The 26,536-nt window shown below is 40.9% G+C and overlaps 1 protein-coding gene across 43 annotated transcripts in view; it reads left to right on the top strand.

The window, feature by feature from the left end:
* The window catches only part of NEDD4L (NEDD4 like E3 ubiquitin protein ligase), a 367,516-nt gene that overhangs the window by 305,981 nt on the left and 34,999 nt on the right, over positions 1-26,536 (top strand). For 25 of the 43 annotated variants that reach the window (XM_077974731.1, XM_077974729.1, XM_015122082.3 and 22 more), the window contains 8 exons: positions 284-415; positions 934-1,053; positions 2,160-2,357; positions 8,878-8,955; positions 10,331-10,385; positions 16,515-16,573; positions 23,566-23,631; positions 25,284-25,513. In XM_077974731.1, coding sequence (XP_077830857.1) covers positions 284-415; positions 934-1,053; positions 2,160-2,357; positions 8,878-8,955; positions 10,331-10,385; positions 16,515-16,573; positions 23,566-23,631; positions 25,284-25,513 — 938 coding nt within the window. Of the gene's footprint in view, positions 1-283; positions 416-933; positions 1,054-2,159; positions 2,358-8,877; positions 8,956-10,330; positions 10,386-10,486; positions 10,541-16,514; positions 16,574-23,565; positions 23,632-25,283; positions 25,514-26,536 lie in introns of all 43 variants that reach the window. The other 18 variants (XM_077974725.1, XM_077974726.1, XM_077974722.1 and 15 more) reach the window with 3 other exon arrangements.

Below are 26,536 nucleotides of genomic sequence, written 5' to 3'. Positions count from 1 at the left end.
ATGATCACCTTAGCAGCAACCCTTTACATTTAAGACTACGGGGGTGTTAGAACCAAGTTCTGTAAGAATTTGGATCTGCAACTGTGTGGGGTTCATTCCACAGTAGATTTGAAGCTATTGGAAATCTATTGCTGTTTTCTAGACACTTGGAAGTATTTTCTATGTAAATAGAACTAATTAACTTTGTCTAGAGAAAATAATTATCTGGGTGTACATTATTTTATTAAACTGATCAGAAATCAAATGCAAGGTATTAAATAATAATGATTTCTTGCACAAACAGCCATCAGTGGCCTATGTACATACCACGCCGGGTCTGCCTTCAGGCTGGGAAGAAAGAAAAGATGCTAAGGGGCGCACATACTATGTCAATCATAACAATCGAACCACAACTTGGACTCGACCTATCATGCAGGTACGAAGATCGCCATCCAACTTAAAACCGCAGGCCATAGAAGCCGAAATGTACATGACCGACCTCCCTCCCTGGTGTTTATATATTGTTCTGAAAGAGTCATATTTGTAAAAAGCTGTCTCACAAAGAAAATGCATTACTTTAAATACAATAATAGCCTAAGGAAGAATTTGCTTTCCAAATCAGTTTATCACTGAATACATTTTTAAAATGTGAAGTGAAAGATATTTTCAAAGTAAGAGCCTATTACAGTGTGTAGCTTCTTCCCTGCCCCACCCCTCACCCCCTGCCTTTAATCTGAGGCTAGTTTTTATGCTGGGCTAGTGATTCATTTTTATTTCCCTTGAATGTGTTTCCCCATCCTTTCCCCCATCATTATGTTTAATTATTTCCTCCACGCTTTAAATAGGCCAGACCTCTTATTATTGCTGTTTGCGTTGTTGTTTGGGTTCGCGCTCCTAATCACACACACAGGGAGATCCTCCTATGAAGCTAACTTGTTTTTGCCTCCAAAATAGCTTGCAGAAGATGGTGCGTCTGGATCAGCCACAAACAGTAACAACCATCTAATCGAGCCTCAGATCCGCCGGCCTCGTAGCCTCAGCTCGCCAACAGTAACTTTATCTGCCCCGCTGGAGGTGAGACGGCTACCTCATCTAACTGGACTCACTCTGTCCTGTGACTCCCATTCTTTCTTCTCTCTTAACTCTGCCTTCAGTTTGGCAGCCACCTCCTCTCTCTGATCAGTCGTTGTGTTGGTGGTGAAGGGTGTTCTTGTGCAGCCTTTCTACCTGCTTCTCTGTCTCGCCCAGTTAACATTCCTGGACTCTCTCACCTGATTCTCATTCTCATTTGGCTAAGGCCGCAGTGACTTGTGCTGGACGTGGGCACTCTCTTTTCAGGACTTCCACCGTTCTTGTTGTGTTTCGCTTCTTTTTGCCTGTTACCTCATTAGAATTGCATAATCTGTCTTTCAAATACCAAGTGCTGATATTGAGTTTTTAAACATAGCTATTGCTTTGATCATTTTTTTTCTTTCGACTGTAGGGTCTTTCATTCTATGGGCATACATGTTTCTGATGCATATTTGCATATCTGCATCGTGGCTGGGCATCTGCTTGTGCTCCCTGTCGTGTTTGTATTGTTTTGGTGCCATCCTTTAACATCACAAATGTCAGAGTTAGAGAAGCCAAAGAGCAAAGGTTTGAGGTCCTAAGCTTGACTGTGTCTTAGAGACAACTGTAGGCTTCTCCATGCCCTGGTTCCAGATGCCAATAAGTGGGAATGGATGCTGTCTTTTCCACACACTGATATGAATGTCATGGGTAACAACTGTGAGATTCCAGATCATTGTCTTTATTGATGTAGGTTTTTCTCTTCTGTGCTCTAAAACTTGCCAATCTATTCTTCATTAGACTGTGAGCTCATTAAGAGCAAGGGCACGTTTTTCTCTACTCTGTAAAATCTCCATCCATAATGCTTAGTACAGAACAGTATTTTTGGTACATACTGAGTAGCTACCAAAGGATGGTGATTATAAGTACTTAATATTGTTGTGTGTTTATCCAACAGAGGAAATGTAAAGTTAGATTGATTTAAAAGTAAATGAATGACAGAAAACAGGTTTTGGGAATCTTCCCTCTTGTCCGCCTCCAAAGAGAAGCCTCCTACAATACCCAGGTACATTTTGGCACATTGGAATCGCAGCTGCTGAAGAGTTCTAATGCTAATTGTTATTCTTTAGGGTGCCAAGGACTCACCCGTACGTCGGGCTGTGAAAGACACCCTTTCTAACCCACAGTCCCCACAGCCATCACCTTACAACTCCCCCAAACCACAACACAAAGTCACACAGAGCTTCTTGCCACCCGGCTGGGAAATGAGGATAGCGCCAAACGGCCGGCCCTTCTTCATTGATCATAACACAAAGACCACAACCTGGGTAAGGCTGCTGCTTTTATTTGGCTCCGTTTTCATCGTGAAGTCTGGCATTAATTCCTTGATTTCCTTACTCAGTGTTTGTAGTTCTTGCAGAGGAATTAGATTGACTGTAAAGGGTGTTTCCAGAGGGTCTCCTCAGCCTGCATCTGGCCCCTGCACAAATGGGTGGGTGGGAGTGGGTGGGCATAGGCTGATAGCTGTCTTTGGTAGTGGTGCTGGGACTGCCTTTTCTCCTGGGAAACTCTAGTTTAGACAGTTCACCATGCTGGATGGAAAGGTACTGTTCTGTGCTGTTAAGATTTTGTTAATTGATCCCATCTTACAAAATAAGGAGTTATAATCATTTTCAAATAGGAGTTATAATCATTTTCAAATAATTTTTTCTTTTGTCAGTTTCTTTTTGCACTTTTATTGGCATTACCCACCTTCTTTTGATTTGTCACTTTAGTTTTTACTGTTCACATCAGATCAGTATTCACACGTCTGAGCTACATTTCCGTGCCCTTAATCATGGGATAGGGGATGTATGGAGTGACTTTGGTTGTAAATCTGATACTCCTTTTTGTGATCATTTTGTCAAAATTGATTTTTCTTACCATGCAACTGTTTCATGTACTCCTGAATTGTACCCAAGAAAGAATCTGTACATTGTATTATCTTGAGCAAAATGAGATTAATCAGAGGTGAATATGCATATCTTTGTATTTCTCTGTCAGTTCTTTATTTCTTGAGCTGAATCAGTGGGTGGCTTTTTCAATGTAGTATATAGTTCTTTTGAAAATCAGTTGGTATTTTTCTGCTGTATAATCTCTATACCTGTAATTAAACTGAAATTGGTTCCCTTATTTCTGGCTATTTTTGATGCTGCAGATGGGTTTTCTTCCTGTTATGTCCCCATCGAATTGTCTAGCTAGAGTTAACTCAGAGTTTAACTTGGTCCTGCTATTATCTGTGCTACTTGTTCAAAACTGATGTTATGGGAATACTGGTTGAATTTTGGTGATTGTCATTGGCCCTAGCTCTTTGGTCTTGGATCAACAATAAACATACACCATTAATTCCCATTTCTAGTGATAGACATTAGGTGTGTCCATTTGATAGGCCAGCAGTCTTAGATTCAAGAACAAGCCCTGCTCAAGGGGATTTGGGCTGTCATTTTATGCCTTGCCCATTGGGTGGTATCAGTTCAGTCCAGCAGGTCTAGAGGGCGTGCTCCTAGAATCCTTTGACTCGTCGGACACTGTGTCTTCAAGGGCATTCTTGGCATTTGGGGCAGGGACATTTGTGCCTTCAGTTGCAGACCATTTAACTACCTTGGCTCCTGCCACCAGATGCTGATGGTCACCACCACCCCCACCCCAACATAGTGATGACCAGAAATGCCCTACACATTTCAAAACAGCCCTAAGTGAGAACCACTCTAAGAGCTCTTTCTATTTTGAAATAAGGGAATGGCCTGCCAAGAGAATTTCTCATTTAGATCTGGTAACATTCATTTGGTAAACTGATAACTGCTTCTAAGGCATATAATAACATGTAGGTTTGACTCCCCTACTAGTCTGCAGATAATGTTACAGATTTGCAGGTGAGCCAAGAGTAAGAGACAGGCAGCTCGTTGGAAAATACAGTTATGAAGGGGTTTTTTTTTTTTAATGTCTTTTTTCTTATTACCATGGGACCCCTGGCTGTCCTGCCAGTGTTCTCATTTACTATAGCACTGCTGTAATTTCAAGTCCTTAGCCAGAAACTGGCTCCAGAAATAAGGGCTAACGAATATAAAAGTAGATGGATTAGTGTAAGGAGCCACTGTGGCTTGCCAACATAAGCTATGATTTTAGTAATTTCAACTAGCTTAGTAATCAAATCCCCTAACCTTTTCACAGCCTTTCAAGCCACAACGGCAGTATAATTGCAGCTGGGCAGATTGTATTTTAAATAAAACAGCACTCGCTTTATTTATTGCTTGCAACGTTGCTGAATGAAACCCATTTTTAATTTCCAGTTGTCCCTTTTTACCCAGATACTTGTTATTGACTAATTTACTGATTTAAAATTATAATCTGTTAGAACAACATTTTGTTACTGCTGCTAGTGTGGAAAATCCTCAAGGTAACAACTGGAAATTCCACAAGTTACTCCCCTTCTTGAGCAAATTCAGATGTGCTGACACAGCTGCTTTACTGCTTCTAAACAAAGGCCTAGGCAGGATTCTCCCTGCGGGAGACACACTCTAAATTGCCTGTTCATTTTGACAAAAGATGAAGAGCCAGAGAGACGCATAAAGATAATTTGCAGCTTAAAAATCTGTCTTGAGTTGGTTTTGGGGTTTGCTTTGATTTTTATTTTTAATTTATTTATTTTTCCATAGAGGTCGTACTAATTTTTATTTTCACCAACAGTGTATAAGCATTCTCATTTTGAAAGAGGAAGAGAACAAATGAGAGAACAGCATAGCTATCCTTAGATTTGAGCATTAGAATAGAAAAAGGAAAAAAACTGGTAGTACAGGTTGAAAATGATGAAAATAACACTGCTTCCCCCATCAGCCTGGGCACTATTGATTCTTACACCAACCAGAAGCGTGAAAAGTATCAGGACATTTCCCCTCTATACATTGAGAAATTTAAAAAATTTATTGAAATATGTCATAAAATATGACCTTTTACAGACAGACACACAGATAAAGGCAGTATGCCATCAGTGTTTGGATAAAGTTTGGCCTTATTCTTTTTTTTTTTTTTTTTTTTTTGAGACAGAGTCTCACTCTCACCCAAGTTGGAGTGTAATAGTGCAATCTCAGCTCGCTGCAACCTCTGTCTCCCGGGTTCAAGCAATTCTCTTGCCTCACCCTCCTGAGTAGCTGGGATTACAGGCCCATGCCACCACACCAGCTAATTTTTGTTTTGTTTTGTTTTGTTTTGGTACAGACGGGTTTCACTGTATTGGCCAGGCTGGTCTCGAACTCCTGACCTCAAGTGATCCTACCGCCTCGGCCTCCCAAAGTGCTGGGATTATGGGCATGAGACACCCTGCCGGGCCAAGTTTAGCCTCATTCAAACAAACAAACAATGATTGGCTTTGTTCCCCGCCTGGGTCAGGCCTTTCAGGGAATGCATGCAGGAGACTAGGGGCTTGGGAGGGATGTGCCGAGGATCCTCAGCAGCTCAGAGCACGTGTATACAGGTTGAGTATCCCTAGTTTAAAGATTCAAAATCCAACTTATCCAAAGTCTGAAACTTTGTGAGCACTGACATGACACTCAGGCAATAAATGCTTGTTGGAGCATTTCAGATTCTCAGATGAGGGATGCTGAACTGGTAAGTATAACTGCAAATATTTTGAAATTCAAAGCCCCTGTGGTCCCAAGCATTACGGGTGAGGGATCCTAAACCCGTGTTAGTGTATATATGCCTTTCACAGGATGAAGCATGGGCTTATTTTTGTAGCAAGAAAGATTACACCCTAGTTAAGTTGCAGATTTGTTTTCCATCCAAGTTCAAAGTAATGAAACTCATTACCCTAGGCATGGTTGCTGGTCTCTTCCAGGATGGAAAAGATAAAGAAAAGAGGCACATTTTTTTAAATCCCTGTGTTTTATATATTTTGAATTAGGAAAGCCCTTTTTAAAAAGATACTGCTCTTTGCATCCTGTTTAAAAACACTTTGAACTTGATGGAGGGAAGCAATTTTATATTACACATGAAAGAGTTCCCGTATGACACTGAAGAAAGGAAGAAACAACCAAGCATGCTTTATGCATTGGATCATTTATTTTCATGGCATCTGAGACCTCGTTAGTATCCTACCTTCTCATCAGCCTGAAGTTGTCCATAGCTAATAGAGAGCCTTGACCACCACTTCACGTGCCCTGTCAACTAAAGAGAGATGCCTGCCTCCTTGAGTGGCTCGGTGGGAGTGGGGGTTCGGGGGTGACCACTAGCCTTAGCCCTCAGAGCTGATTCATGGCAGCTGCTGCCATTATTTTTATTATTGTTGATATAATGAAATAATATTATAAGCCTCAAGGCCTCTGGCCCTCACAGTCTGTGAAGTCTGGGTTTCCACGCAAGGCCACTTTAGCAGACCTTTGAAATTCAGCTGACTTTATACTTCATGCTCTGCCCCTCACTGCCCCCCTGACACTTTTCTCTAATTTCAGCTTCTTTTTGCTCCCCTCCACCTTTAAATCACCAGGCTTTTACCAATAGGGCTGATTGTCTTTCACGGCAGCATACGTGCGATTCCAAGGCCAGACTGGCCTTGTGTGTGGCATTCAGAAACCCTGCCCTCTTTCATGTAATAGCCGTCCTTAGCTTTCTGTAAACCTGGTGTGGTCATTGGCTAGGTGGAAACCCAAGGATCCCCCGCTGGTTGTGGCGTTACCTGGTCCAGATCAGAGTTAGCATTGAGTGGGTAGCTTTTGAGAAATTCAGTGCTTTCAGTTTTTCCTCTGTTTGTAGTTAACCAGTCACAAATGTTTACCAGATTATCAGCTTCTTGGACCTTCTCAATCCTAAATCTGCTTAGCGTATTTCTTTATGTTCTGTGTATGTCAGTATACTGCAGAATACTGAATTATTTTGTGCCTCTGCTTAGCCTTTTAGAAAAATATATTGGGTTCAGGGTCAGTATGTATCACAAACTGCTAACATGATTTCTTTCTTCATTTAAAAGTTCACCTAACTAGCAAGAAGCAAAGGTTGATTTTTGTTATTTATGGTCTTTTTTGATTCTTGCCAGTTCCCAAGATCTATGATTATGATTCAGTGATACTATGACTTACATGGTTGACTTAGGAAGCAGAAAAATCTAGTAATTTGGCAGCAGCAAAGGCCCTATTACAAAATTAAATGAAGCTGATATCAAATGTCTTAACAGTTTACTTTTTTTAACCTTAAGCTTATTTGGTTGACAGTGTGTTTTTTTTTTTAATGTAAAGATATGGATTCTCCTTTTTATTTTTTTTTTTGGAGGCAAGACTCTCTGCGTCACCCAGACTGGAGTACAGTGGCACGGTCACAGTTTACGGCTCGCTGCAGCCTTGACCTCCTAGGCTCAGGTGATCCTCCCACCTCAGCCTTTCAGGTAGCTAAGGTAGGCATGCACCACCACACTCAGCTCATTGTTTGTGTTTTTTGCAGAGATAGGGTTTTGCTTTGTTGCCCAGAATGGTCTCGAACTCCTGGGCTCAAGTAGTCTTCCTGCCTTGGCCTCCCAAAGTGCTGAGATTACGAGTGTGAGCCACCACATCTGGCCTTAACAGCGCATTTCTTTTTCTTTTTCTTTTTCTTTTTCTTTTTTTTTTTTTTTTTTTGAGATGGAGTCTTACTCTGCTGCCCAGCCTGGAGTTCAGTGGCACAATCTTGGCTCACTGCAACCTCTACCTTCCAGGTTCAAGCAGTTCTCCTACCTCAACCTCCCGAGTAGCTGGGACTACAGGTGCACGCCACCACACCCGGTTAATTTTTGTATTTTTAGTAGGAATGGAGTTTCACCATGTTGGCCAGGCTGGTCTCAAACTCGTGACCTCAAATGATGTGCCTACCTGAGCCTCCCGAAGTGCTAGGATTGCAGGCGTGAACCACCGCAACCAGCCTACACTGCATTTTAACGGGGTCTCCATAAGTAAGAGTCAGCTCCTGGACTCTGGGTCATAACCTTTGGGCAACTTCTTGTTCTCTCTGAAACTCCATTTCCTCATCTAAAGAAACAGAACATATGCCCAACCTCCTAACAAGGGTCTGTTGCAATATCATACATCTGACCATGCCTTGTAAATCATGCAGCCTGACCCAAGATGTCAGAGTACATGTTTCTCTTTTGTTGATTCTCTGTGGTATCTTATGAAGCCTATGCTTTAAGAAAAATGTTTTGTAAACTTTTAAATATTAAGGCATAAATGAGAACTTAATCTGCAGAACTTGGTCAAGAATCTCAGTAAAGTCGTATCATAACTTTGTGACTTTGCCTGAGGAAGGCGGCCCTCCCTGGAGTAGCCACGTGACTTCACGGACCAGATTCACATTCTCTGCTGAGTTCAGGAAGGAATGGAGGGGAACACAAGTGCTGAAGCGGGGTGTGGCAGAGGGGCCTATTCCCTAACGTGTTAGGCTGGCTCCCCTCGCCGGGGGCGCAGGACCCATGGAGAGATTTCGAAACCATTGTCCCCACTCCCTCTTTGTGCTACATTCACTGGCACCCTCCATTCTGGTTTCCCTAGTAACATCACTGCTGGGGCTCTCTTCCCTTTCCCCTTCTCAAGGTCTTGGGGGAAATGATTAACGTTTCATGTAAATATTCTGACTCTCCTCCTTCCACCAAGTACAAGAAGGAAGAGTACAGCCTGTCTCAAGAGACGGTCAGCCAGGCTTCCTGTACAAAGCAGAGATGGGACCTATCTCACGCTCCAGGCGTGGACAGTCTGGTTGCCTTGAAACAAACAGCTCAAGAAGAAGAGCACCCAGTAACTGCACACAGATACTTCCACTTAGCGTCTACTGTCTTTTACATTTTTCTTGCAGGAAGATCCACGTTTGAAATTTCCAGTGCATATGCGGTCAAAGACATCTTTAAACCCCAATGACCTTGGTCCCCTTCCTGTGAGTACACTGGAGACACATGGAATGGTCTGAAAGTGTTTGTTCCTTTATCCGCTCTATGTTGATGGAGAGGCCCTGTGGACCTTCTCTATCTCCAGGCTTCGTGGATCTCATTGGTTTGTGTTTCTTAATAGAATTTAAGTGTTTAGCTGAACTGTAATCGTACATTATAGTTCATGTGATATCCAGTACTTATGAAAGAGGTTTCTGAATTGTTAACTTCTAGTGGAAGATAGAACTTGTCCACAGGATGCTCAAGAGACATTCTCTGCAGGTGACAATTTAAGTGGCACTCACTTATTTTGTAACTTAGCAACCACTGAGTTCCAGCCATATTGCTGATTAAATCATCAGAACCAAAGTAATGAAAATAGTATGGCAGAAGAAGGTCTAGTTAGTCATAGAAAGTTTCTATAAGTCATTTAACCTGCAGATTTTTTAAGTTTTTTTCTCCCTTGTTGGTGACGGCTCAGTAGGAGTTGAGCTGTATACTTAAAATTGGATTTTGAATGAAACCTTCACATACATCCTCCTCAACAACTCACTCTCAATTTGAAAAAGCCGTAGGGGGTGACAGGGCAGTGGATGGACTCCAAGGCTGTTTTTAAATGGGAATTTTTGTGGTTGTTTTCCAAGTGTAAGAACCTTTTTGTTGCCTGGTATATTAGGGCAACATTTGAGGCTGCGAAGGTTAAGGTTCAATCATTATTCATTAGGTTATACAGGTATCCCACACCAAATCTGTTTGGTTCCTGGGTTCAAATAGAAAGAACCAGAGCGTGAGTTTAGAAAACAAAAGAAAGCATTTTTTCTGAATCTGTTGGATTCCTGAGGTTCAGATAGCAAATACGGATAGTTTAGATAATGAGGGCATACCAGCTTTATCTTGAAAAAATTCTCCAAATCCGTTTAGTTCCTGAGCTTGACTAGTAAAAGTTCATGGTAGATAATACCAATATTAGATCATCAACTGCCTGGACAATATAAATACAGTAACCGTGTCTAACATTTTTATATTAACCCCCTCTTCCCTTCCTTTAATACTTAGTATTTATTTAATTAAATGGTACTCAACTTCAAACTCCCCTGTTCCGTGGAATGCTACAGTTTCCCTTTGAAGCTTTTGAGCTGGCAGCCCATTTCCTGTTCTTCATACACTCAGCACATCTGAGACCTGAGCATGTGATAAAGGGTGTTGCTAGACATTGTCAGGAGTTAACTTGAAGTGTTCATATTTAGTTCATGCTCAATGCATAAATGTACCCTAGCAGAAAAGAGAACAAAGGTGTCCTGTGGTTTTTAAATGTTGCCTTTGATTTTGGAACTCCTAGCTAATGTTTGTATTTTCTGTCTCCCTTCCTTCCCCGGATACTAGCCTGGCTGGGAAGAAAGAATTCACCTGGATGGCCGAACGTTTTATATTGATCATAGTAAGTAGGCGCTGTTATGGACACACAGGTGTTGCGGGTTAGAGGGAAGGGAGTAATTCAGACATCATAGTGAAAGCTTTGTCATTTTACTCTTTATCTAGGTAGCCAGGTGTTATGTGGAGAAAATGATACCAGAGAATCAGTGCCTTCATACGGTACTGTGCATTCACCCCAAGTTTGCTTAAAGTAGCCCATCAAGCTTTCACGCAATCTGATCTTGTGACCTATTAACATGGTTTTTTTTTAATTTGTAAACCACATTTTGATTGTTGATCCCTTGACTTTTGCACATTTAATAAATACACTCTGGTAATAGAAAATAAGATTAGAAATGATGATTTAGTCAAAAATCTGTGAACAGTGCTTGAAGCAGCATGTAAGTTTTTTAAGACACTGCCTTCAAGGGTCCTATGGCAGGATGCCCTCTCTGACCTTATTTTCTATTCACAGCATGTTTCCTTGCACCCACAACACTAATACATATGTATTTTCTAGAAATTGTAGTATGTTTGCTATAGATATTTGCTCCAGCACCTATGAATAAATGTGTGGTTTCTCATTCCAACTAAAAGTTCAACTAATATAAGTTTGCTTTTTAGCCAGTGGGATTTTTTTTTCTCATTGTTTTTGGAGGTGCCATGTTCTTCATGGAATCATATTTCTATGTCCCTTAAAATTTCTGAAAAAGTATATTAAAAAGAAGCCTTCAAATAGATGTCAGGTTTCAACCGTGTGTGCCATTTGGTAGTATCTTGGTCTTTGCTTTCATTTGGTTCATGAACAGAAAGTCCCACCAGGTTTCCCGGGCTTCACACTTTCATAACTAAATGAAAGCACATTGATGAGCCACCTCCTGAGAAGTCTGGCCGCAAGTAATCCTCACACGTGTAGGACTGGTCACTATCTCACAGGCATAGTACGTTTTTCAGATGTTACTAGGAGGCAGAGTACATTGTGAACAGAATTTCACCTTCAGGCCCTGGGAGTTCAGGGCTTATTATAAATGGAATTAAGCAAGAGTACCAGCAGTTTACAATTCAACTAAAAGTAGAAGTCGTAGGTGTATTTAAAGGGTGGGCTACCCTTTGTTTAAACCAGGTATTTCAAGGTGCAGAGACTTAGTTTTTGTCTTTTATCAAAAAAAAAGGCAGATTTGCCAACTTTCCAGAATTTCATAGTAAACATAAAGTATTTTTCCGGCTTTCATGTATGTGTATACCCTACTTTTTTCCTTAAAATGCTATTTATTATTTTATTCTCAAGAGAATTTACTAAAATGAGAGACAGGCCACACCTCTTTTTCCAACGAAAAACAAAATAATAGCTTTCGGCTTGGTACAGTAGCTTATGCCTGTAATCCCAGCACTTCGGGAGGCGGAGGTGGGAGGATCAGTTGAGGTCAGGAGTTCGAGGTTAGCCTGGCCAAGGTGCTGAAACCCCGTCTCTACTAAAAACACAAGTAAAAACTAGCTGGGTGTGGTGGTGTGCACCTGCAATCCCAGCTACTCGGATGGCTGAGGCAGGAGAATCGCTTGAACCTGGGAGGTGGAGATTGCGGTGAGACAAGATTATACCACTGCACTCCAGCCTGGGCGACAGAGGAGACTGTCTCAAAAAAAAAAAAAGAAAGTTTCCTTTGTAGTATTTTTTATACATCACAATTCCAGTTTTCAGACAGGTGTGAATAATACTGATCATTTTACTAAAACAGGTCTTCACTGGTAACACATCTTGGTCTGTGTGACACATGGAGAGCATTGCACACAATATTGTGATGGTTTTCCGGCTGGAGATCTGGCTTAGGTCAACCTAAAAAGAATGTTGTGAATGTGTTTAGTATACTGCAAGGAGCCAAAAACAGAAAAACACGATTGCAAAGGGCTATCCTAGCGCGCATTAAAATAGTAAAAATCACCGACTGTTTCACTATTGATGTCATAGACCTAGTATAATCTATAGGAGATGCTTGATACATGGTGACTTGAAATCAGGTTCGTGGAGGGTCAGTGGTGAACTCTTAGGAAGTTGCTGTGCTTGATCAGAAAGTGAAGTGAACTCACCTGAGGAGCGGTAGGTGCCCCCCCCCCAACCCCCCACCCCCACCGGCCTGAGACCGGCCCAACTCTGGCTTACTGGAAGGTAGAAGAAGGTAGCTACCTGCTAGATGCCTGGGCTTTTGCTTACTTCTGATCAGTTCTGCAGTTACTCCAGCGCTCTGCCCAAACATTTCCTCATTTCTCTTGACTAGAACAGCATCCCCGAGGCTCCGTGTATACTCTGTACAGAGCCTGATGCAACTAAGCTGTGCCAATATGATACTTGTGGCCATTGACTTAGAGATTAAAATTTATTTTGCCTTTGCATAACCGTATTGAAAGATTCTGTTAAAGAGATACAGCATAAATTAAGTGACCAAAAACCATTTAAGAAAAGGATTTATGAGTGCTGCCTCCTTAGCTGTTCATGCTACCTTTCTACCATAATTCATCAAGATTTACTCAATGGAAAGCTGTAGCACAGTACACATCAATGAAACAGTTCAAGTCATTGGCCTTTCCACAAAATTCAGTGTGTGAAAACTGCAGAATACCTGTCTTTTGAAGAGGCTTTATCAGGCTGACACATACATTCCAAATGGGTTGAATTACCTGGAAGATAACATTTAGAAATGTCCTTTCCATCAGAATAAAGCCTCTTTTTCTAAACAATCTTCTAGCAAAACTCAGCATCTGATTCTGCTGTCATAATGCCTACAGGACAGGAACCAGGTTATGCCTGCGTATGCCACAATGCTGTGAACGCCGTTAACTTGTAAATTGCTTAGAGTCCTCCTGTCTTCCAGCATACCTGGCACGTGGGTCCACGTGGAATTACAGATGAGATGACGAGACGCACTTGTCTTTTCAATAATTGATTATTTCTGCTTTGTAAGTTTTTCCTGAGGAGTTAGACATTTTCAAGAATAACAATACTCAGCCCTCTTAAAGATTTAATTTCAAAAGCAACGAATGATCGAGACTAACCTCTTTGGACTCCTTGATTCCTTTGGTTACTGTCTATGGAATGGCTCCTGGCTCTCAGGCCTAGGGTGGGAGGTTAAGGAAAAGTCTTGAACTGAATCTCTATATCTTGTAGGAATGATGTCATTCTTCTTAAAGACCAGACAGGCCCAGCAGCTGAGTAATTGGTCACAGGTATCCTGTCTACAACATTAGGAGAGAAAATTGAATTCCAGTGACTTTGTAAAGTCCTATTTTAGTCTTTCCTATCAACAGTCTTACTGGACCTGTTCATCGTGACTAAACTGAGTTTCTCATCCTTCCACTTCCTTCTTGTCCTTTTATTTGAAATATAATATCTCAAAGAGGAAAAGCAAGTTTAAACTCCAAAGTTCTTAAAAAAAAAAAAAAAGAATAACTGGCTACCCCATACTTTCATACACTGACCATACTTCACTGCAGAATTCTCCATCATAACCATGTAAAAACTTGTGTTGTTCCAAAAGCTTAGGCTGTTTTTAAAGGGACTTTGTTTTCACCATCAGCTTCATTCAGTCATTAAAAAAAATAATGCACTAAGTTCCTGTTACCTGGTCTTAAGGGACTGGTCTTAAGTGGTAGAGAGGGGGTTGCAAAGATGAATAACACACAGTCCCTGTCCTCGAGGAGCTTAAGTCCAATGGGAAGTAGCGGGAGATATTTCAAGTATCAGAGGAGTGGATCAGTTGTTACACAGAAACAGAAGAGGCAAGGACTGCATCTGCTTGGGAGGTGGTTGGGCACAGGGATGGGCCCTGAGGGAATGGGTCACTTTTTAGATGGTTGACAAACACTGAGTAGGATTGAGGCAGGCAAAGCCCTGGGAAGAGTGATCCTAGGATGTGTGGAGGTGTGTGAATATGTGCAGATGCTGCCACGTTCTGAGAAACGCAGCATTGCTCCAAACAGCTAGTGTGCCGCAGGGGCCAGCGTGGCACGCAGGCCAAGCCAAAGGGTGTCTGCCAGGTGTGGGGACTCAGGCTCAAGCCACAGGCAGTGGGGAGCTCCCAGGGGATTTCCCAGAGGGGAGGGATGGGATCGAAATCGTTCTTTAGAGAGATCCTTTTGGCAGAGCTGTAGAGGATTTCTTGAACCAGGGGGTTTGAGACAATTCCCAGTGATGCCCAGAGAACAGTTCAGAAAAAAAATGAGCTCTCTAGCAAGAAGCTTATCAGGGAGAGAGAGGATTGGTCCAGGGCCACCAGAGTGAATGACACGGCCAGGTTCCTGATTGGGACAGTGAGTGGATTGTGATACTGCACGTTGGAATGAAGGTAACGTTACCAATTTTGGTGTTGGGTGATGAGAGGTTTGGTTTTGGTAGAGTGGAGCTGAAGTGCTTATGGGAAACCCAGGTGCAGATGTCCAGGATGGAGCATGAAGTTCGGGTCTGGTCTGAGGACTTGCGAATCCCCATGAGTCAGGAGTTGTTAATTTATTTTTTGCTTTGATGACAATATCCATTGATACGGTTATAATCCAAGTTGGTGTTTTAAGGCAGTTTTTACTCAGCTGTATTCCGTTTCCTTTATTTGGTTTTCTTTTCTCTTGTTTTCCATCACAATAGCAGCTTTTACTTTCCAAAGTCTTCCATGAAAGGTAAGGGACCCAAAAATGCCTTTTGCTTCCATCGAGATTCTCTCAAACAGTTGAGATTTTTCATGTAAATTTTCTGACAGCATGGAAACAAAAGATTCTGGAATCATCACTTGCTTTGGTAGCTTTTTTTTTTTTCCTTAGCTTTTCGTCTGCTTTTATTAAAATAATGATAAGGCTTTTTAAAATTCCTGATGTGGTCGTTAAAACAGAATTCACTAATTATTCTTATCAGCCCACTTACAGTGTATCCAGAAAATAAACAGAATCAATATTCTTCCCCCGCACCCGCCCCACCGAGCCCCCGAGACAGGGTCTTGCTCTGTAGATCAGGCTGGAGCATAGTGGCACAATCATAGCTCACTGCAGCCTCCCCCTGGGCTCAAGCGATCTTCCCACCTCAGCCTCCCAAGTAGCTAGGACTACAGGTGTACACCACCACACCTGGCTAATTTCTTTTTTTAACCTTTTGTAGAGATGGGTCCTCACTATGTTTCCCAGGTTGGGCCTGAACTCCTGGCTTCAAGTGATCCTCCTGCCTCAGCCCCCCAAAGTATTGGGATTACAGGCATGAGCCACTGCTCCTGGCCACCCTTTACTTTTTGAATACTTTTGTTCTTCTTCTTTTTTTTTTTTTTTTTTTACTAACCTAGAGATCCAAAAACTCCAGAGAACCTACTCTCCCCAGTCTGCCCCTCCGTACTTTTCATGTGAGTCCACCGCATTCTCCCTCCCTCCACTCCACCCCAGTATACACACAGGAATCCATAAGGTCTTTTTAATTATGCACGGTTACAAACCCTGAGTGATATCACCTACACAAGTAATGGTATAGATAGCATTGAACAATCTTGTTCACATTAACTCACTTGGAAGAAAGCAAACCACCTTTTGCCAACATGACCAAACAGAAACCATGCTCCGTAATCTTCCTCTGCTGCATCTAATTCTCTTTTTTGGACTGCCTCAGCTGCTTTGATTTTTGTGTGCATATGAGTGACGCATGTAATAGATTATTCATTTGTTCGATGCAGGATTCTTAATTGAAAGCAGTTTTTCAACACCATAAGTAAAGAGAAAAGTATTTGAAATGAGAAGAAAATCCTGTGTTTGTTAGCCTTTTGGGAAGCTAAGACTTCTTAAATGCCTTTTTTCAATTAAGTGAAAATCAAGATCAAGTTATAAATCCTTGAAAGAACAGGGGTTTATAATTCCCATTTTAGCAAGTTGTTTGCCCAAAACAGTATGAATTGCTGGTTTCTCTTTAGTTGTGCGTTTTTGATTGAGTGGTTTTAACTAAACAGTATGTGAGAGGGGTTGCCGTATAGAGTATAGTTACCTGCTAACTCTGAAATACTGATTTGTCTTTAGAACACAGGGTGGGGGACTGGACAGCTTTCGAAGAATCCAGAAATACTTCTTTCTAAAGCTTTCTTTACATAGAATAGATATGAACTAATGTTCTGATTTTTTTTTTTTTTTTAAACATTTTCAGATAGCAAAATTACTCAGTGGGAAGACCCGAGACTGCAGAACCCAGCTATTACTGGTCCGGTCAGTATTTTCAAATTCTGCCTCTTCAGTATAAGACTTTGGTTACATGTTTACATGTTTTTTTGTGTATTACTGATAACAATGGTGTCAAGGGACTGGTGTGATTGAGTAGTTGACTAGAAATGGAGTACTTTGCTGCCATCTCCTTCTTACTGAAGTTTCCAGGTGAGGTACAGCTGCATGTGCCTTTTCAGACGGATTTCATTATAAAGGAAAAGAAAATAGCTTGATAATGACAGCAGAATTAAACATTTTTTCTTCTCCTTTATAAAAGTGTGGATCATAAGTATAATAAAAATTTCCTCCCTTCCTTTTTATATGAAGCAAAACCAAGCCCTATCTTCATAGAGTGTTATCATTTCTTTAGGCCAGGAGTAATAAATGCATGCCAGTAAGTTTAAATCTTTTACAACTTTCAAAAATCTGTAGAAGTTTTGGTGAGATTGTAGCTAAGTTCAGGAGCTGTTTTGAACTCTGCTGACCCACAGTGTTCTCATGGTCCCCTCATACATGCCGGGTAGAAAAAGAATCAATTCTGATGCAGGCGTGATGACCTCTGAAAACACCGCAGCACTCTTGTTCATAAGGCGATGTGAGAACCCCACTCCCCGGGGCATCAGGAGACACTTGGTAGCTCACACTTGTTGACAAGTCTGTAGAATGGGACCACACTCATCAGCAGAGAGCACACCACCAGCTTTTGTCAGTGGCTGTATGAGTGCAGGGAGGTAATTTGGAATTACAGGAGATGTACTGCGATCAGCAGAAGATTGCAAATTTGGGATTCTTAGACTAGAGGAGCAGAAGTAACTGAAGTTTGTTATATCACATGCTGGGCTAAGAGGCCAGTTGGTAGATTTAAAATTCCAATTTCATTGCTTTAATCTGATTCCATTCAAATTATGTTTTGAATTAGTAAGATACGTCCATTTGAAAACTTAAAAGATGTTACATTGCAAATGTGCCCTGGTAACTGACTCCCATTAGTTATTTGTTGGATTTGTTCAGTCACTTGGGTACTATTTCCTAGGCAAAGTGCCCAGTAATACCTGGGTAAAAACAGTCAACTTTTTTCTCTATGTGCCTTAAACACTGCCTTACTCTGATGATTCCTTTTGATATATATATTCACAGTCACAGTTGTTTGTTAGAATATTATATTCTCTTCTACATCATTAGAACAAGGTAAATTCAAGAAACTATTCTTTTTAAGTGGCAGAAGACTTTTGACATAACTTTGAAGCCTTTTCAAATATTTTTATCACTTATCAGTTACCGACCGTCACTCAAACACTGCTAGTCCTTATTAAATCTTACTGAAAATTGCTTAGCATCATAAAGCCAAGTAGATTTGCCCCCAAGAAAGAGCTCTCTGTTTTCTATTAATAGAAGAGCCTTGTTTACTCCTTCGTTTATGTTATTATTATTCATTATATTGCTTTCAATAGGAGAATGTGTATTTAAGTAATTATCAACTTAGTGTAGACATTTGGACTTTGCTGTCATTCAGTTCTAAATATTTGGCAGTTTTCATTTGATTTTTCTTCTTGACTTATAAATTATTTAAAATATGCTTTTTAGTTTCTAAGAGTATGGGAGGATTGTGCCTATTCTTTTTTTAATTGAGTTTTAATTTTATCGCATTATGGTCAGAGAATATTGTCTATAGAATGTTTATTATTGGAAGTTGAAGCTTGATCATTTTTTGTAAATGTTCTTTTTCTGTTTAAAAAGAACGTGTATCGTGTCTCTGGTTGAATATAGAGTTCTTTATGTGTCCGTTAGGTGAAGCCTGTGGTGTTCAAATTATCTACATTCTCTTTGCTGTTTTGCTGTTGGATCTAATCAGGATAGTTGTGTGGGTCTCCGTGGTGATTGTTGCTCTGTCGATGTTGTCTGAGATGTATGTAACTACATTCTCTTTCTCTCTTTGTTCGTATTTGCTTAGCATATCTTTTCTCTCGCGTGATATTTTACCTTCTTTCTTGCCTTTTATTCAATTGATAGAGTACTCTCTCTTTTATTTTCTCTATGTGCTTGCAGGCTGTACTTTCTATTTCTATTCTTTTAGCTCTCACATTAAACTTTGTAACCAACATACTTGACTTAGGGTTAAAATGAATCACTGTCTACTCTCCTTGCCATCAGGACCTCAGGGAACTTGAATGTCATTCTTCCCACTCCCATTTGCCACGTCATTGTTGGGTGGAATATTAAAACTACCTTGTCTTTAAACTTTCCTAATAGGCACATAGTCATTAATATATTTTATTTTTTTTCTCCCTACTGTCCATACTGATTTAATTTTACCAAATGTAAACAAATTTCTTTGCCCACCATTGGTTCTCCCACCATGGTTCTTCCATCCATTTTTTTTCTGGGGTGAGTTTTGATCTTAGTGAAGTCTAGTACAGTTTATAGTTCTTAGTGTGTGGTCTGCGGACCAGAGTATCAGTATTACCTGAGAGCTTGTTAGAAATGCAGGTTTTCAGTTCCTACCCCAGACCTACTGAATCAGCACCTCTGGGGGTGGGACAGCAGTCTTTGTTTTAACAGCTCTCCCAGGATTCCGGTGCCCCCTCAGGTTTGAGCACTTCTGCCCAGCAGCACTGCCAGTGACAGTCTGAGAGTGGTAATGTCTCTTAGTCTTTGACTCAGAAGGTCTCATTTGACCTCTCTATTGAAAGTTCAGCTGATGATAGAAATCTTGGTTAAATTATTTTCCTTCAGTGCTTTGGAGATTCTCCTGCATGTCTTCTGGCCTCCATAAGTGATGATAACAGGTTTGCTGTCAATCTCATTGTCATTTCTGTGTAGGTAAATGGCTCTGTTCTCTGGTGATTTTGAATTTTTATTTGTGTCTTAGATGTTTTACAATTTCACTATCATCATGTACCTATGTGTGGAGTCCTCTTAATTTATCTTGCTTTGGACTCAGGCTTCTTCAATATGGGGATTGTGTCTTTCCTCTGTTCTGGAAAATTCTCACCTATTATTTCTTCACATATTGCATTTTTCCAATTCTCTGTCAGTATCTGTTTCTGTAACTCCTGTTGGACATTTACTTCTCTTTCACATTGTCTGTTTTATCTCTTTTGTGTTTTCTGTCTCTCTCTCTCTCACTGCTGTATTGTGAGTTATTACTTAGCTCTTCCAGTTAATTCTTTAAGCTTTTTCGTAATCTGTTTATCAGTTCATTGTGTTTATTATTTCAGTGACTAAATGTAATCGCTCAAAGTTTTATTTGGTCGTTTAAAATTTGCTTTTGTCTTCATAGTTATTCTGTCCTGTTCTCTTTATCTCTTTATTTATTTTTTGATGCTTTCATCTCTTTGTTATTTTTAAGATATTTATTTCTTAGCCTCTTTCAGATTATTCTATTATCTCTGATCCTAGGAGCATTAAATCTCCCACTACGTCTATAGACTCTCCTTAAGAGTGTAGATTATTGCCTAGTTCAGTTTATAATTTATGTGTGTGTGTGTGTGTGTGTGTGTGTGTGTATACATGCATGCAAGAGGGAGAGAGAGAGTGTGAGCAAGCTCATTTTTTTTTCCTATGAGGCTTTTGTAAGTCCTGACCTGTATTTACTGTTAACTTCTTAGCTTGGGTTCATGCACCCCCAGTCAGTATAACTGTGGACCTCATACCCACTTTGGCACAGGCTTGGAGTATGGATTTATTACAGGTCTGTTTCTTTTTGTTTTTCTCCCATTTATGGTCCTGGACAGAAGGTAAGCTTCCTTGCAACTTCCCTGGTCCGGTGGGTAGAGTTTTATTGTCCCCTTTCCAGATGTTAGGTTTTAAACAATGACTGTTCTTTTCTCCGTCATGTAGACCAAAGGCCAAGTTCTGTGTCCCCACGGGAGATTAAAACCAAAGATTAAAATCAGTGCCCACTGATTTCGCTAATTGTGAATCTTTCTGGTTACCTAGTACCTAGAGTTTCTCTTCCCACGTTTTAAAAATATCAGTGCTAAGTAGGCCTAGCATTTCTACATGTTTTTAGGGAAAGGGGACCCTTTCTGTGGCAGCTCAGTGTTCAGCATTCCTGTAAGTTAGCATGCTCTGTGTATAACAAGTATCACTAGTAATAGCATTTAGTAAGTGCTGTTGGCGCATGTTGCTGTCATGAACACTATCTCATGTTGTGTAACACCTTCATTTTTCCAGTAACTTTATAATCAGCTGATTTGAAACTCGCAGCCATCCCCTCAGGTAGGCAGGGCAAATGTCGTTATTTCCAATTTGTCAGAAGCTCGGAAAGCTGATTCTGTTGCTGACAGTCCTTGCAAGGGTCGGAATCAGGACCAGAGCCCCAGATGCACTGGTGTCACTGATGTCCCCACACCGGGCACGAGCCCTTCTGTGCAAGGAGCTCCAGTGTCACCTGGACAGTAATGATGTGAAAACATTTAGAATCGACTTACACAATAAGGCAGATTTTCATTCTGTACCCAAAACATGAACACAGATTTAATGCAGAGCAAAAGGGCTTTAATCAACAGACATGTTCATTTTTCACATAGACCTATTTTACAAGCTAAATTGTAAGCCAGAAAATGACATTCCAGATTTTCAAGTGAGAACAAATGATTTGGTCTACTTAAAAAAAAAAAAAAAAAAAAAAAGGTACATGTAATCTCTTCAGAAGCTGCGCTGGGAGGATGTTTGTCCTGGTACATTTTTAGAAACTTTTCAGGAAGAGAATGTAGAAACTTACTCTTCTTCTTCTATCATGAGAACTACCTCTGGAGAGGAAAGATAATGAGTACAGGAGGAAGACAGTGATTTTTCAGCTTTCACACATCATTCCCCAGAAGGAGAAAGGCCTGAAATATCTCGACGTTTCCACCCACACCTCCTCAGCCCCTGCCAGGAGACAGAGTAGGTGAGGGAATGGACATCACAGGCCGAGGGCCACATGTTGAAATCTGCTCCTTGGGGAAGCTGTCATTTAAGACAGTCGAACTTGCATACATAGTGATGACTGTTTAAGCTTTTTTTCCAGCATTTTCAGGAGTAGGGGGAACTGTGATGTAACCATGATGTTTGGAGAACCCTCATGAAAACAGGAACAAACAAAAAATAATTGCTGGGAATCACAGACTTTCAGAAATAGAAGAGCCGAGTCACGTCTGTTCATCCAGTCAAATCCTTCCACTTAACAGTGAAGAAACTGCTTAGTAGAGAGAGTGTGTTGCAGAGCCAGCTGATGAGATCTACCCGAGAGTTCAGGCGTTCTAACGCTGGCAGGGGCAATGGAAGGAAGTCACTTTTTTGGTTCCTATGGGGTCTTTTTTTTCCCCTCATGGCACTACCACGGTTTATTCATTGATTTCCAATTACCTGTTGCTCTCAGCGGCTTGTGAGCTCCAGGAGGGAACTGGGAAAGCTACCTTTGCTTTATGTACTGTTATGTTTCTGGCACCTAAAATGCCTTGCACAGAGTAGGTGCTCAAGAAGTATCGGTTGAATGGATCAGAATGAACACCAGAAAGTGGGAAATAAACTAGAGAGGAAGTCTTAGTTTGTGACGCGATGTACTGTTGGTAGAGCAGAAAACGTGATCTCTTTATTGGCTTATGTTGGAACATTGTATTCTTTTTCTTATTTCGGTGGTTGTCCAGTTATTAACAAATTTATACCTTGCCTAGACTCAGAATTGCTATGTGATTTCATCAGACTAAACACTGCCTAAAATAAATAGCATGTGAGGTCAAATCTGTTGTTCAGTGGAAAATCAAAGAAGACTGGCTTAAAAAGACCATAGGCAGTATAAATTGTCTATGGATTGCTCCTAAGCTATATAAAGATGGTGTATTTATTGCTCTTGAATTACAGAGCGAAACACTGACATGTTCATTTTCTGGAAGAGTGGTGGTTTGTGTTGTTTCGGGTTAGTTTTTTATATAAACATGTCTTAAAACTATAAAGAAGGGAAGTTCGTGTTCTTCATTTCTTCTCTTTCTGGTCAAGATAAGTATGGTAAAAGTGTAAGGTTTGGAGTCTGGAGATATCAGACTAAGCATCAGTATATTTTGTTAACTTAGGCCAAAATGATAACAGCAGAAGTATTCTCTGCTGAAATTCATACTAGTGTCTAAAAAGCAATGAGTTGTTTTCGAGGCTGTCATAGTTAATATCTCTGTATATACAAAAACCAGTCCTTTTAGCTTCATAAAAATATCGTTAGGCTTTTTCAGTAGCCAAAAGTCAGGGCTCTGACTCTTAAGATACTATAAGCCACTTTACAACATAGGAAATAAAGATTATTTAAATGACTACATTAAGATGTTACTCCTTTGCCTGAAGAGAAATCACAACTTTTGAATGAGCATAGTTAATTCCTGAGCCCTCAACTGTGGTACCATCACTCTGTTTCATAGATAAAGCATTTGAGATTTCAGAAATCCTTGCCCAAGACCACTAAATATTAAGGGACAAACCTTCTGACTCCTAAATTGAGGATTTTTTGAGAATGCCATCTGCCTGATTTTATACTCCTTGATAGGAGTGTCAGTTCACTTCCCTTTCTGCTCATTGTACTTCCCCACAAAAATTTGTTAAATCATAATTAGACTTTTCCAAATGCCAACATAGGTCGTTCTGGGGTTGTATGTTAAAAGTATCTAGCCAATAACTGTCACCTAAACCACAGCAAAAAAGAAAAACAGAAGCACCCTGACTCACATTCTGACAAAAGTCACTTGGAAACCATGTTTAGTTTGTGCAGCATATCCCTAAATGGTTTCCCAAATGCAGTATAGCTGTTTTCAGGGGTGAAAGCCACACTCAAAGCTGATTAGTCCTCATCAGTTCTAGGACTTTCCCCTGTGCTGTGTAGACATGATCTGATTTTTCCATGGATAATCTGAGAAGTGAGAATTTACGGTTTATGATTCATGAAATTCTCTTGAATGTTGCCTAAGTATACATAGAATTTCAAGTGTATTGTTTGCATTATCTATATTCATAAATTTATCTTCCAGGCTGTTCCTTACTCCAGAGAGTTTAAGCAGAAATATGACTACTTCAGGAAGAAATTAAAGAAACCTGTGAGTAATCATGCCTTCCAAAAATGCTTTGTGTTAGTCATTTGTAAGTTACCACAGTTACTTCAGTGAGAACAACTTGGTTGTTACTTTTAGATGAATGCTAAAAATATTACCTTCCTTTTCTCACTGCACTTTGATCCTCCTGGTTCTGAAATCTGAATTTTCTTTTTAACAGAAATGGTAAGTGAAGATTAACTCAGTATTACGTATCAAATCACCTGAAGGGTAATTTCGTATGTAATACATAAAAAGACAGGAACGATGTTTATGGGATAGGAAATAATTCAGAACCCTAGTCGCAAAATCTGGGGAAACCCATTCAGTTATGCACAGTTATCATATTTAATAAACCTGGATCCCAGTTAGAAAAATGTTCAGGTCCTTCCTTGCAAATGCAAAAGCTTAGTTTCAGCTACAATATTTATAATATAAAGTTATATTTAATTACAGTAATTGGCAGTACTAGGTGCAAATGTAATTTTCTGCTTATAATTATCCCTGGCAGTTTCAAACCTAGAAACTCTAAAAATTTTTATGGGCAGTGTTTTAAATTATAACATTAGATTTTCTAATGACGCACCACCCCCAAATTGTTCAACATTGCATCTTCTGTTTTACTTTCCAATTCCTCCTTAGCAGTTTTCTCTTTGGTTTTCTCCATCACTATGGTTACATCTCTAGGGAGGGGAGAGAATCAGCTGCAGCTCAGACCCCCTCCGGTGGCCTGGGCTCTGTTGCCATTTCTCCCTGCCTCCTCCCCTCAGCCGGTTCCTCCTGCCCAGGACGTCTCTGGATGGGGCACAATCTCTGATCTCATTTAGGAGTTTTGGTCTCTGTTCCAAAGTCCTGATTCAAGAGCTCATGGATAACTACTATTGAAATGATTATTTGCCTTCAAAACTCAGATGAATACTAAAAATTCCACAATTTTCTTTGTGAGTCACGTCCCCTGGTAATGATAATGACTTTGTGGTCATCACCCAGGCTCTCTGACTCTCACATAGCAGTGTCTGCTACCCGGAAACCATCTCTGCAGTTTCATTCTTACAGCCAGACCAAGCCTGGATTGCCTCTTTGCAGGAGGCAGCTGCCGCAGCCTTGGTCAAGTGTTTTGTTGTTTTCACGTCAGCGAACCATGCTTTGGGCTGCTTTCCCCACACTTGGCATAATCAGGGTCCCGCTCCCCATGGCTGCAAAATGGACTTGAGGCACCGTGGATTATATCTACCACCTCGCGGCCCTGCCAGAGTTGAGCATGGCCCCAGCCTGGCCAGGTGGGGATTATTACAGGTTTTGATTACCTGGGCTAAAGTCTCTTGAGAGAAGCAACAGGTACAGTTGACTGCCTTTCAGTTGCCATATGCCGGAGGAGTGCCCACAGTTGTTTATTAAAGGGGGTGAGGAGGCTGTTCTCCTTCGCAGCAGAGTTTCTGACTTTCCTGAGCATCGCTAGCGGATGCCGTGTGTCCATCGTGACACAGCGAGGCTTTCTGTCTGCAAGGGAAAACCCCTGAAGGAGAGGCTCCCAATTGGAACCATTTGTCACTGCCCGTTTCTTTGAGGACTGCCAACTTTCCTACCCTTGGTTGTTGTTTTTATTAGAAAACAAAACGTGTATTTACTGTGTGTGTTTTCTTTTGTCTTTTGTGTAGGCTGATATCCCCAATAGGTTTGAAATGAAACTTCACAGAAATAACATATTTGAAGAGTCCTATCGGAGAATTATGTCCGTGAAAAGACCAGATGTCCTAAAAGCTAGACTGTGGATTGAGTTTGAATCAGAGAAAGGTCTTGACTACGGGGGTGTGGCCAGAGAATGGTTCTTCTTACTGTCCAAAGAGATGTTCAACCCCTACTACGGCCTCTTTGAGTACTCTGCCACGTAAGTATATGGCCACACCCAGAGTGTGTCCCCCACTGAGACAGTTGTATGAATTTAAACAGAATGAAAGAATAAGCAGCTCACCAGTTCAAGATGCAGTAAGTCTGTTGAGTTTATTCTCTCCTCACCCCACAGCCCCTTGCAAGTCTAGAACAGGTTCTGACTCTACCTGGTGAAAGAGTGTACTCTGTGAACATCTAACATTGATTTTTTTTTTCTTATCTAATGGGTTCATGGAGTTGAAATTGAAAACATGGATAATTGTGGTAAGGAATAGGAGGCGATTTTCATTTGCAGTGTTCAAAAGGAGGACTTGTCAGTGTTAGAATTCGAAAACAAAAAGGTGTTTTTTGAACAAGAGTTGTTTCCGAGGTCTCTGGGTAAAGGCAAATTGTAAGGACTTTGAGGACCTAGGACCATGCCCTGCTCCTGTAAGGAAAGAATCAGGTTTCCCCTTGCATTAGGATTTCATCATTGCCAGGCTTGGAAACTGAGGCAGACTAAATTGCTTTCTGAGCAACCAAAGATCGGCTACTTCCAGGCCAGCCATTCCTTCTTCTGAATCCTCCAAGGGTTAGGCTGGACCCAAGCCCTCAGTAGAATAGTCATTGACCTTGCTGAAGGGTATTTATCATCACTTTAACCCTGGGCCCTAAGGGGACGTGGGTTCTCCCACATCTCCCACGTGGTACCAATCTCCTGGGGGCTCATTTGGAAGGCAACCTCAGTGCATTCTTCTCAGTTGCTCTAGCCAAGAATTGCCCAATTGGTCTGTTGTTGTTATTACTGAGTCCCATGAGAAAGCCCACTATGGACAATTTATCCAACTACTGAAGGTGGAGGGCAGGGTGGGGAGAGACAAGATCTTTACCTCTCCTCCACATTTTCAAAGATACCCCCCTGGAGGAAACTGTCTGTGACCCCAGTTTGAAAACCACTGATCCACATAATTGTGAACCAAGCAAGGTCATTTGGACAAATCTAAACACTTGCAGGTTTGCATCATTGAGAGAGCCATATCCT

The sequence above is a fragment of the Macaca mulatta genome, chromosome 18, assembly GCF_049350105.2.
Source record: "Macaca mulatta isolate MMU2019108-1 chromosome 18, T2T-MMU8v2.0, whole genome shotgun sequence".
NCBI lineage: Eukaryota > Metazoa > Chordata > Mammalia > Primates > Cercopithecidae > Macaca > Macaca mulatta.
Note: the sequence above shows the minus strand (reverse complement) of the source record. Positions and strands in the feature narration are given on the sequence as shown.